The 12,337-nt window shown below is 42.1% G+C and overlaps 1 protein-coding gene across 3 annotated transcripts in view; it reads right to left on the bottom strand.

Moving 5' to 3' along the window:
* DOCK2 (dedicator of cytokinesis 2) overlaps positions 1-12,337 on the bottom strand; it is a 417,788-nt gene that overhangs the window by 296,426 nt on the left and 109,025 nt on the right. For all 3 annotated transcript variants that reach the window (XM_059174270.1, XM_059174267.1, XM_059174268.1), the window contains exons 24-25: positions 11,323-11,393; positions 9,258-9,364 (exon numbers count right to left, since the gene is read on the bottom strand). In XM_059174270.1, the coding sequence (XP_059030253.1) occupies positions 9,258-9,364; positions 11,323-11,393 (178 nt within the window). The remainder of the gene's footprint in view (positions 1-9,257; positions 9,365-11,322; positions 11,394-12,337) is intronic.

Below are 12,337 nucleotides of genomic sequence, written 5' to 3'. Positions count from 1 at the left end.
TCATTCGAAGAAACCATTTCATTTCTTTCCTAACTGAGAAGGTCTAAGCCTGGAGAAGTGCTATGTCTTGCCACATACCACAAGAAAACAACGTTAACACAGGAGCCTAATTTGGGGCTTGTCTATGGAAAAAGAGGCCTGATTCTCCTGACCTCTCCACCTTCAACTAGTAAACTGTGGACCAGGGATTGAACACAGGCTCCAGCATCTCCCTGCCCTCAAGTCCCCAGGGAAGAGTAGTGTCCTCGAAATACAACATAACACTGAGATGAGGAAAATAAACTGTCCCACACATGAAACTGAGAACAGTGTATGGCTAAATGGCAAATAAGATAAAATCCGACTCCTACCTCACACTGTATGTAAAACATAGTTCTGTAGATTGATTACAAACTTGTGTATCAAAAATAAAATTACAAAATTCTTAGTAAAAATTTAAATGAAAATCTTTTAGGCTTTGGGATTGAGAAAGATTTCTTAAACAAGACAAAAGATTTGACTATTACAATGATCAATAAATTGATATTAAAAGTAAGAACTTTTGTTAAGAAATTACATTTTAAGTAAATGAAGATAAGTTACAAGTGTATGAATGAGAGAAGATATCCATAATACATAAGGCCAGCCAAAGATGCGTATGAAGAATGCATAAAATATCCTGCAAGAAGGAGAAAGGGGAACCCTCCTACACTGTTGGTAGGAATGCAAGCTGGTGCAGCCACTCTGGAAAACAGCATGGAGGTTCCTCAAAATGTTGAAAATAGAACTGCCCTATGACCCAGCAATTGCACTACTGGGTATTTACCCTAAAGATACAAACGTAGTGATCCAAAGGGGCACGTGCACTCGAATGTTTATAGCAGCAATGTCCACAATAGCCAAACTATGGAAAGAACCTAGATGTCCATCAACAGATGAATGGATCAAGAAGATGTGGTATATATACACAATGGAATACTATGCAGCCATCAAAAGAAATGAAATCTTGCCATTTGCAACAACATGGATGGAACTAGAGCGTATCATGCTTAGTGAAATAAGTCAAGCGGAGAAAGACAATCATATGATCTCCCTGATATGAGGAAGTGGTGATGCAACATGGGGACTTAAGTGGGTAGGAGAAGAAGAAATGAAACAAGATGGGATTGGGAGGGAAACAAACCATAAGTGACTCTTAATCTCACAAAACAAACTGAGGGTTGCTGGGGGGAGGGGGTTTGGGAGAAGGGGGTGGGATTATGGACATTGGGGAGGGTATGTGCTTTGGTGAGTGCTGTGAAGTGTGTAAACCTGGTGATTCACAGACCTGTACCCCTGGGGATAAAAAATATATGTTTATAAAAAATAAAAAATTAAAGGGGAAAAAAATATCCTGCAAGTCAACAAGAGAAATACAACCAACCCAACAGAAAAATGAACAAAAGACATGGACAGACATATCATAGGCATGAAACACAAGCAACAAAGGAATGTAAGAAAGGATTTTCATAATCATCGGTGATCGGGGAAATGCAACCTAAGACAGGGAAGACTTGTCTTACACCTCTGTCTCTGGTAAAACTTAAGAAGTGGGATAATACTCAGTGTTGAAGGAATATAGATCTACAGGATCCTTCATGCACGAAGGGAATGTAAACTCGTGTGACCATCTTTGGAAGACAGTTTGGCACCATCTCCTGAAGTCAAACTTTCAGGTCCTTATGACCAAGAAAATCTTCCAGTAGTTGCATACACAGAAGAGATGCTTGGACATTTGCAACAAGAGGCATGTACAAGAATGTTCTTAGCAGCAATGCTTACAATAGAGAAAAATTGAAATAGCCCAAGTGCTTAAAATTACATGGTTTAGTCACATGATGGAAACTTCCACAGTCATCAAAACAAGGGACTCGAACAACCTGCAATATGGATATATCTTTGTATGGATATATCTTAGTATCACGGTTCAATACCCTTTTTATAAAGATAAAATAACCAGAGTACTAGGGATATACAGACACAATAAAACTGCATGAAAAGGAAAGCAGAAGAATGTTAAGGAAGACACAAGAATGTGGTCACCTTAGCTAGAGAAAGACAGAGTCACATGGTCATGTGTAATTGATTGTTAAATTTCTAGTTTTTGTTTTTGAATGTTTAACTTATTGTTAACAATAACTAACTGACCATGTAAATAAGGAAAAGCAGGTGCTTATGTGGACCAATGATGAGGTGTATTATGAATCAAGTACTGTGATGCTTCCAGTTCTGTACAAAGTCCTTTCTCTCCTTTCCCCCTTTGTAAGCAACTCTGGCCATTGAATTGTATTACTGCCCAAGTCCAAAGACCAGTTTCTGAAAACTGGCATCAGTGAAACTCTAAGCAGAGTAGGCACATAAACAAATCATAGCCCTTATTTGTAAGGGGTCCACTTCATCAACACAGACAGTCCCATGAACAGGCAAGTAAGAGAGCAGATATGGCGGTGCCATGTATTACGGTGCCAGTCGCACTACACACTGTGGGAGCCATTCCTCGCTGCCCACACTGCTCTCTTTTCTCCCACTTAAGCTCCTGGCATTGTGCTTCCAACTCCAGAGTCATCGGCCGGAGGACCATCTTTATCAGAATCCCCTTGGAGGGCTGGTAACCATACATTATCTAATCCACCCTCCTTGCCAACATCTTCAGGGTCAGAATCTTTGTCATAGGGTCCAGGAATCTGCAACTTTAATAAACTCCCCAGGTGCACCTAAGGTTTGAGAAATCTCCCTCACAGAGGGTCTATCCCTTGTTTTATCCCCTTTGTGAACTGAAGATAGTAATCTGATCACACTGAACTCTCTACGGTCCCACCTTCCCCTATTGGTCAGGTATCCTGCAGCCATCCCATTTTTATAGCCCCCAGGGGAGAGGTGGGGAAGGCTTCCTCAGAAAGGAAGAGTATGTGACACAGGGGAAGGCTAGTGACCCCTCTGCCTGAGACTGAGATATATAGCCACATATGTACGTGTGCCAACATTCCCTCTTGAGCCAAAGTCCCAAAGAGAAAAATTTTGGATAGATTGGGGGAAAATCAAAAGCTAATTCTTATTTCCTTTCCTAATTTGGTCCCTGGGAACTGTGCCAGATGCAACATTGGAAAGAGAGAGGGGAATATTTTGAATCTGAAAGACTGGTTACATTTGAAGCCACAAGATACCATTAAATGAGAATTTTAAGTTGCCACAATACAAAGCAAAGACTCAAAAAGATCAGACTTTAAACCAACAAAGAAACAAAAATTAGAAGCTTTTATCATTTTTGCACATTGAACTTGATACAGAAATTTGCAAACTTGCAACAGTTGTATCCCCACTACTTCCCAGGCTCCACCTATAGTGGAAAATGAGTAAATGCTGAATGGGATGGGGCTGAAATGCCTACTTACTGTAGACATCAGGTTTGGGTCTTAAAGGGATGAGCAGGAGCTATTGGTCAGTGGCTGGTGTGGAGGAAGGCACTGGGGAGGGAGAATGCCTCCTAGGCAATATTTGCAAAGAGAAGACTTGTGGAAGGCTGTGTACAATGTTGGAAGAGATAAGAAGCCCACCACAAGACTAGTGCATGTCCTGGGAGGAAGAGGAGTTGTTCCCTTACTGCCTTTTCCCTCCAGAGCCCCACCTGATGTGGACACCCTGAGCCCTAGGTGGCCCGCTAACACCACTGCTTGCTCTGAAAAGCTGCAACAACATAGCTACTACTGATATCAAGAATCCCATTTTCCACCCAGGCAAAAGTCCCTGGGCACAGCTCTAAGAGAGTTTCCCAGCATTTGAAACAGCGACGAAGAGTGGAAGATGGAAGAAAAAAATTCCCTCGGGAGGCACTTTTTTCTAATATCAAGAAGGAAGCACTTTCAAACAGAAAATAGGCACTATGGTCTCCTTTTTATTCATTCTGAGAATAAAGCAGATTTAGGAGAAGGAAGATGAGTTTTGTTATTCAAATGACTTGGGTTCTGAATCCAGCTCTAATGCTTAATACTGGTGAATGGCAGAGACAACACTCATCAAATATTCCACGTGCGTTCCTTCACTTCCAGATTCCCTTGCAGCTGGGTTGGGAACTTGTGTTGGGTTCTGGCCAAGGGACTTTGGATGGACGTGGTGGGTGTCACTTTCAGGCTGTGGTAGTTAATAAGCGTGGCTATCCATCCTCCCTCCCTCTTCCCTTCTGCATGGAGGCCATGGTACCAGCTGGAATAGCTTCAGAAGGGACAAAATGCACAGAGCCCTCATCAGACTTTGTAAAAGAGAGAAATAAATCTTCCCATTGCTAGACCACTGAGATTTGGGGATGTATGTCTTATCCCAGCATCACAGAGCCTAATACATGAATACCCTAATAAACTGTGTAATATTTGGTCTCACTGAGATGAAAGTTACTTGACTTTCCAGGCCTTGGTTTCTCCATCTATAACATGGGAATAATAACACCTATGATATTGGATTGTAGTGAGAATTTAATACATGTTTAATAACACCTAATGCATAGTTGGCATTTAATACATATATGTCTCTCTTTTTCTCCAAGATGCAGTTGATGACATTATTATTCTTTTGGCTATTATTGTTATACACTAGGCGTAACAGGTGCTTTTAAATAAGTAGCAAGTGCGTCAAGTACTCTGCTGGTTGTTTTACATACATTATCCCATTTTTGTAGCTAAAGGAATCAAGGTTCCAAGGGCTATTTGTTCAAAGGAACACAGGTAGTAAGTGACCAGGGCAGGATCAGAAACAAGAATTACCTGAATCAAAAGTCCATATTCTCATGGCAACATTTCTATTCACGTCCTCAGAGGTGGACTCTCGGAGGCTCAGAGGTGTTACATAATTTCACCACGCAAAGTAATACCAGCACAATGAGAGGACTTTCCTCTATTCCCAGGCCAGTGCTTCTGTGATGTGCGGATTAACAAAGATAAACCCCCTATGGTATTGGGCACAGCCATCAATGCCCTTACCCCCCACGGTGAACTGAGGTCCTCGCAGCTCCACATGCTGTGGGCAACAGATAAGAGGAAGAAGAAAGAAGGAAATGACATCCTGAAAAAAGAGAAGCTGGATGCTTTGTACTCACAGAAGAGCTTCTCAATAAAGTTTCTAAAGAAAAGCCCACTAGTTGAAAATAAACACTGGAATAACTTCCAAATCTCTGTCGGAACCCTGTCTCTGTCTCTGTCTCTCTTTCTCTGTCTCTATCTCTGGGTTCCATCTCTCCCTCTCCTCCTCGTCTGTTTGTTTTGGAAGTTGAGAAAAACGAGCAATGTGGATCCTAAAGCAGTTTACACTGAACCAGATGGTTCATCTGATTAGCATCAGACTAAAAAGACACATTACTTAGAGATTAGGTTCTCATAGGGACAAATCTGTTCCAAAGGCGCATAAGGTTTGCTTTTCTCGTAGACTCCCCTCAGAGCTTTCTCGGAGCACGTCTATTCCTTTCTTCCATCACTACCAGCAAGCAAGTCTGGGCTTGAGTTGAAGAAGACCGCAAATTAGTCTCCATAGATTTCCTAGCTCTCCTCTCCCTAAACCCTGAAGTCATTCACACCAGGTGAGCTCCTCCCTGTGTGACCCTGGCTGCTTGAAATTCTTAACCCTCTCATACCTCAGGCTTAAAAGCCATATCATGCCACTGAGTCCACACAACAAACCAATGAGACCCGTTCTGTGGTTATGCCCACTTTACAGATGAGGAAATTGAGAGTTATAAGGATTAAGTAATTTACTCAAAATCACAGGTCTAGTAAGAGTTGAGACTAGTTGCTCCCATGAAATAAAAAGGGGGGAAAGTGTGTGTATTTGTATGTTAAAAGGGCCCCATGGAACAAACCATCAAAAAGGATGACTGGCAAATGTTCCAAACTATTTATGTTGAGGCCTACAGCAAGATAAACAATAAGATGAGAAAGCACAAACATCTCACTTTGACCTATACTTCTTGTAGGCATACATAGCATGGGCCCTTTGCAAAACTATGGGGAAATGAAATTAAGACTGGACAAAACCATTCAAAACCAGAGTAAGAAGCACATAGAGGCCAAGACCCTTTTATTGATTAAGTTCTGTGTTTCTTAGAGGTTGAAGATATACATGTAGCTTCCAGGAAAGCAAGGAAGCTTGGCTTAGGGCTACATGTAACTGTCAAACATGAAGGGACTCTCTTACTGAAAAGAATTGGAAGGTCAGAACAGAAGCTAGGAAAATGAAGGGAGCAGAAGAAATAGTAGCCATAACCCCAGTAATAACAGCTACTACTTAGTATAGTACATTATGCTATGATAAATACTTTAAATGCAGTATTCACCAATTAGCCCACACAACAGCCTTCTAAGACAGACATTATTATTTTTCCATTTTATAGATGAGTTTACTGAGGTTCAGAGAGGTTAAGAAAATTGCCCGTGGTCACACAGCTGATAAGAAGATGAACTAGGGAGGAATTCAGCCCAGGCCAGGATACAAGAACAATGTCTCAACCGGTAAACCTTCTCTCTCCCTCTTCGCCATAGGATCCTCCTGAAGATAGGCCAATAGGATAGTCTGCCAACATTTCAGAAAGTACTTAAAAGCCTTCTGGCCCCTCTGCTTGATGTCAATACAAATGTTTAAGGCTGTGAGTACCAGCTACTGTCACCGACAATACTCCAGGCAATTTGCACATCTGGCAGCTAAATGAGTGCAGGCTCAAAGCAAATCCCATCCCTGAGGCACAAGACACTTCACAGGGAGAACAACAGGAGGGATTTCATTACAGCTCAAACTGGGCCAAGGAATCAAACTCACCTTATTTAAGGGTATAAAGGAGACACTCACCCAGGAGCCAGTGACCCCCCAGTAAACATATGAATTCAGATTGTATTCATTTGGAACCTGAACACTTAAGAGAGGGTATGAGTTGAAGTTTCCCTTTGGGGTTATTTTGGGAAGAGGGTTCACATAGCAAATCAATCACAGGAGAGCAGTTACCTCCTCTCTACACATACTGCTTTCACATATGAACCAAGGATGGACAGACTAATTATATATAGCCTCCCCTTTAAAGGGGTCCCCAAAGAGCTCTCTGTTCAGTTATTTCTAGCCTCTGTAAGTGTTTAAAGGTAAGAATTTTGCATTTCATTTCTGTGTACAACACTGAGGCTGGCCTTCTGTCTGTTAATATTAATCAGAGGGTTTTTACTGAATCAGGAACTCAGAGACACAGCAGGACTGGTGAGCAGCAGCTGTCCAGCCTGCTCTGTGATTATGCTCACTCTCAGGGGCCACCACCAGCCCAGGAGATGTGACTCCAGTAAAGGAGTTACTTCGACTTCCAGCAGCCTGGAGTTGACACCACATGCCCCTTCCAGGGTGGTGTGAGCACTCCATCTGGCCTTGATGCTAAGCCGGGCACCTGACAATGACCGCAGCTCAGAACAACGAAGGCGAGCCAAGTAGCCCCACCCTCTGCTGCCTGTGCGGTGCAGCACCATATGTAGCTAAAGTCACCCTTGCCACATCCCTGGGGTGGGACTCGATTCATCTCCACAGTGACACCACCTGAAATCCGGGAAGAAACTGCTGGGGCGGGAAGGGGCAGGCATACTACAAAGCTTTCAGAGTGAGGGCAATTCATTCTGAAGGGAAAGTCAGAACATGAAAACCACAGAACGCTCAGTTTTTGAAAACCCAGTATATAAGAAATGCAAAAAGACTTCTCAGGATTAGTTTCTGATCACCTTGCACAAACAAATGATATATTTATTGCATTAATCTGTTGTTATGCATCTGTGTGAATGGTCAGGAAACCACAGACATGAGTATAAAATTACCAAAAAACTTTCCTTCTTGTGTCCTTCTCCTACGCTTAACTCCAGGGATAGGGATTCAGACAGCAATTCTGGAGGCACCATGTTAACCAGACATTGGGGGGGGGGGGAAAGAATATCTACAGTGAAAGAATATCTACTGGAATATTCTGCAACTTCCAGGCAATTTACATAAATATTCAAACCTAACTCTCCGAATAAATCTCAGTTGGGCGATGACGGGTCCCCCTGCTTTCTAAGACCTCTTATTCTTGCTTCTCATTTTATCACTGATACCAGGGTGGAGCCAGAGGAATTAAAAAATTGGGAAGTGTTGGCCTGAGTACAGAGAAAACAGTGTTGACCCCCAAAAGTCATTTTTTTTTTTCCACCCTCACAGATAGAAGTGATGTTGGAAATGTCAAGTGTCGCTTGGGATGAGATGGATGTTGAATATTGACTTTTAACCCTGCCTAGCCATATCCAGAGGTGTGGCCATTGAGCTCACCAAACTCAAAAACAGGGAACCACAAGGTTCTTAGCGGTGGGGCCCTGGTCAGGGGACGGGTGGTTATCAGAGATCCGAGTGGGGTGAGCAGAAGCTCTGACTATCACTCCTGCCCAAAGCCACTGTCATTCCCCGCTCTTCAGGAAATACCATTATGTGAAGAGAGACAAGGTATAGAACAGTGGGATATTTGCTACTGTTTGAGTAATAAGAATACTAATAAAAAGAGGAGAGAAAATAGAGTCTGTATGTATCCGATTGCTGACAGTCTCCCTGCAAGCAAATACAAGAAATTGGAAACACCAGTTGCCTCCAGAAAAGGGATCCTCTGACTCTGCAGGGGGTTTGGAGCGACTCTTTTCACATGGAGCCTTCTCATACCTTTGCATTTGGATCCATGGAGATGCATTACCTATTCAAAAGTAATTCACATTTTTTTTTTTTTAATGAAGACAAAACAAACCCCTCTAATTCCTATTCAGTCAGAATCTCTGAGAAGGGTCATGGGAATCTGCCCAATCCTTCTAGATTGTTCTTTCCCTTTGGAAACTTTGAGAACTTCTCTGTGACACACTCCTTCTACCAAAAGAAAGTTCACCTGCTTCCACTCAAGTTGAACACAGGTATGTGCATATAAACCATGCAGGGGAAAAAACCTCCCGGCAGAATGACCTAAAGTATAGGACTCCAAATTTACCACCTCATTAAACTCTCTCGGGAGGAGCAAACGATGCAACCAAAGCTTCTTAAAATCAATTTAGATTCTCATAGCTAAAGTTGCCAGCCCTTTTCTACTTTGTGCATTTGCTCCAACCAAAGCAGTTGTACAGAAGAAACATTTGAGCCATGGGTGGGTTGCTCCGGCCCACTCAGTTCATGAAGAGCATCGTGAAATTTCTGGCAACACCCATCCCATCAGCATGCTTGGCACTCACCTTGCTTCTTAAAGAGGTTGCTCTGGACTATCTCATTCATGGATTGGACTTTCTGCTTCTGGAGTTTCACAGGGGGGATGCAGGTGTAGAACTCATACAGGAGTTGGCTGAGGGCAGGAAAAACAGGAGTACAGAGGACCAGTTAGATCAGTGTTTCCCACATCCTGGCTCTTATAAATTATGCCCAGGCTGCCAGTATGGCATTTCTGGAGGCAGAAATCTTGTCCCTTGCCTCCCTCTCCAATTCTTGGCAAAGCATTAGATGCATAGTAAGCCTATGTGTGGTTACTGTTAGTGCTGATTACTAATGCATCCAAAGAGATGTGGAAACCTGAAAACAAAATCAATAGCCCTGAGCGCTTACATGTGTCAGACACATGCTCAGCTCTTTACATCTCTTATGCCCTTTAAACCTCACAACTGCATGATGTAGATACAATACGTATCCCAGTTTATGAGTGGAAAAACTGAAGTTCAGACAGATTAATTAACTTTCCCAAGGTTGCACAGCTAGGGGGCTCAAAAAACAAAGAATTAAAACCAACTTCTGACTTTCTTACCATACCACTCTATTTACTAACATTTTATAATTAATAATGCTTTATACATGTTGGGCGCATGGGTGGCTCAGTTGGTTAAGCAACTGCCTTTGGCTCAGGTCATGATCCTGGAGTCCTGGGATCAAGTCCCACATCCGGCTCCCAGCTCCATGGGGAGTCTGCTTCTCCCTCTGACCTTTTCCCGTCTCATGCTCTCTCTCACTCTTTCTCTCTCAAAAAAATAAAAAAAATCTTAAAAAAAATGCTTTATAAGTCTTAAGATCAAAAGTGTCCTTAATTTAAAAAAAAAAAAACTATGAAAAATTGTGGGTTAGAAGCAGTTTGGGACATGAAAAAGGAGATCGTTCTTCCACGATAGAGTGAACATAAAAACACCACTGAAACAGAATTACAGCCCCTGTCAAGCTTTCCAAAATCGGCTCACTGTGTTCACTCATTCCTTCAAAGACGTGTTAAGCATCTATTTGATGTGTGACAGGCAACGTGCACAGCAGTGGGGATACAATAGGAGCAGACGTGACCCCAGTCAGGCATGGAACTTACATTCTCATGGAGGTCGACACCCAACACAGAGGCAAACAAGTCAATACGAGAGGAAACGTGCAATGAAGACAAGAAATAGGGAGTTGTATCAGAGAGTAATGGTATAGGAGCTGGTGGAGGAATTGAACTGATTTACAATATTCAGAGGTAGCTCCTCTGAGAAGATAACATGTAATCTGAGACTAGCAGGATGAGAAGAAGCCAGCAGAAACCTTGGTATGAAGACAAAAAGGCCATGAGTGAAAACACTGATGGGATCCAAATCACGTCTAGAGAGCAATGAATAGAATCATAGTAACGTTCATGCCTCGGTTTTGACCATTATGCCACAGCTAGGTAAAACTTGGACTTATTGAGGGAATTTGGGCGAAAGGCATATGTATACTATCTGTGCAACTCTTTTTTAGATCTTAAAGCATCTCCAAAGAAAAAGTTTTAAAAATCTTCTATATGTTATCTTGGAACTTAAGTGAATTTAGGAAAAAGAAGGAAAGGCCATATTTGGTTTAGAGGCCTCTGTTCTCACAACATAATCACTTTAAACTAACGTGTTCATCTCATGAGAGAAATTCTTATTCCTGTAAGTGACTGTATGCTCTCTACAGTGTGTACAGGACAAGACTGGGGCCCCAAAATAAACTTCAAGCCCAAATAAGATAATGACATTTACACGAATTACCAGTTCTTCAACCTACGTGTTTGCATTCTGTATCATTTGTGTCATCAAAAAAGATGTTTATTTTATGTTGGTTTTTTTTTTTTTAACCAAAGTCTGGCAAAATGAAACTGGAATGTAAAAATCTGACACTTGAAAGCCCTATACGGAGTCCCTAACCATGTGCCCCTCCCCACCCCAGCTCTGAGTGCCCATGCAGAATCCCCCTCCGCAGAAGCACTCCTCTTCTCCCTCTGAACCCCTGGCCTGACATCAGAGCCCAGGAAAGTAAATGGTGAGCTCTCACCTGAGTAACTTTGCATCGAAGACCGTTTCCACATCATGGAGGACAGATGGGATGTATTTCAAAGCCGCCACCTAGGTAGAAAGTGAAATCAACATGAGGGATGCCCATATCCAATAACTTAACATGGTGAGAGGGATCGAGGAGAACGACCCTGAACCCTGGGCGCTCCTGCAAAGGTTGAAGGCTCTGTATGCACACTGAAACATTAGCATGTACTTCTGTGATGACAAAAGCAAGCCACAACTTCTATCTTCCAGGAGGCAGTAATGTGTATGATGATCAGAGACTTTGAAGTTAGACCCTTGCTGTCAAATCTTGGTCCTACTCCTAGTAACCGTGTGGTTTTGGACAAAGCACTTAACCTCTCAGCTGTGTCAATGTCCTTCTCTGTAAAATAGGGACAATAATACCTATTTTGACTGGAAGAATTAAAAATCACATACGTGAGTCATCTGACAGAGAGCCAGGCATGTTTTAGGTACTGCCAAATGGGAACTGGAAGATGGATGGTGTGTTTACATTGTTTTGTGGGTGGCAAGGACAGCTTGGATGGAGTTATTCGTATTTTCTCTCTCTGGCCATTTTGTGGCCAATGGTGGGCATGTTTTGGACCACTAGCCAGGTTAGTATACTAGCTGCATGTTGTGGTGCCCTGTTTCCTTCCTCTGCATAAGTTAACTGATGCATCCAGAAGTATGAGACCCACCCAACCCCTTGCATCACAGCATCCTTACGAAGCAGCAGAGAAGACTGCAGTTTCGACAAAAAAGGTTATAAGTCACATGGTTGGAAAATAATACTTAGGCATCTAGTGGAAGGATGTATTTTTACAATTTCTTTTTATTTTTCTTTATATCCTAAGTGTTCCATAGTCAACATATATCAATCACCCTTTAGTAATCAAAACAAAAAAAAATATTGAAAATTCTTTTCTTAAAGAAAATCTTTCTCGTAATCATATACAACTGAGCTTCTTAATTAATATATATAATAATTATCACTGTTTTCTGAGAAA

Source organism: Mustela lutreola, chromosome 5, assembly GCF_030435805.1.
Source record: "Mustela lutreola isolate mMusLut2 chromosome 5, mMusLut2.pri, whole genome shotgun sequence".
Taxonomy (NCBI): Eukaryota; Metazoa; Chordata; class Mammalia; order Carnivora; family Mustelidae; genus Mustela; species Mustela lutreola.
Note: the sequence above shows the minus strand (reverse complement) of the source record. Positions and strands in the feature narration are given on the sequence as shown.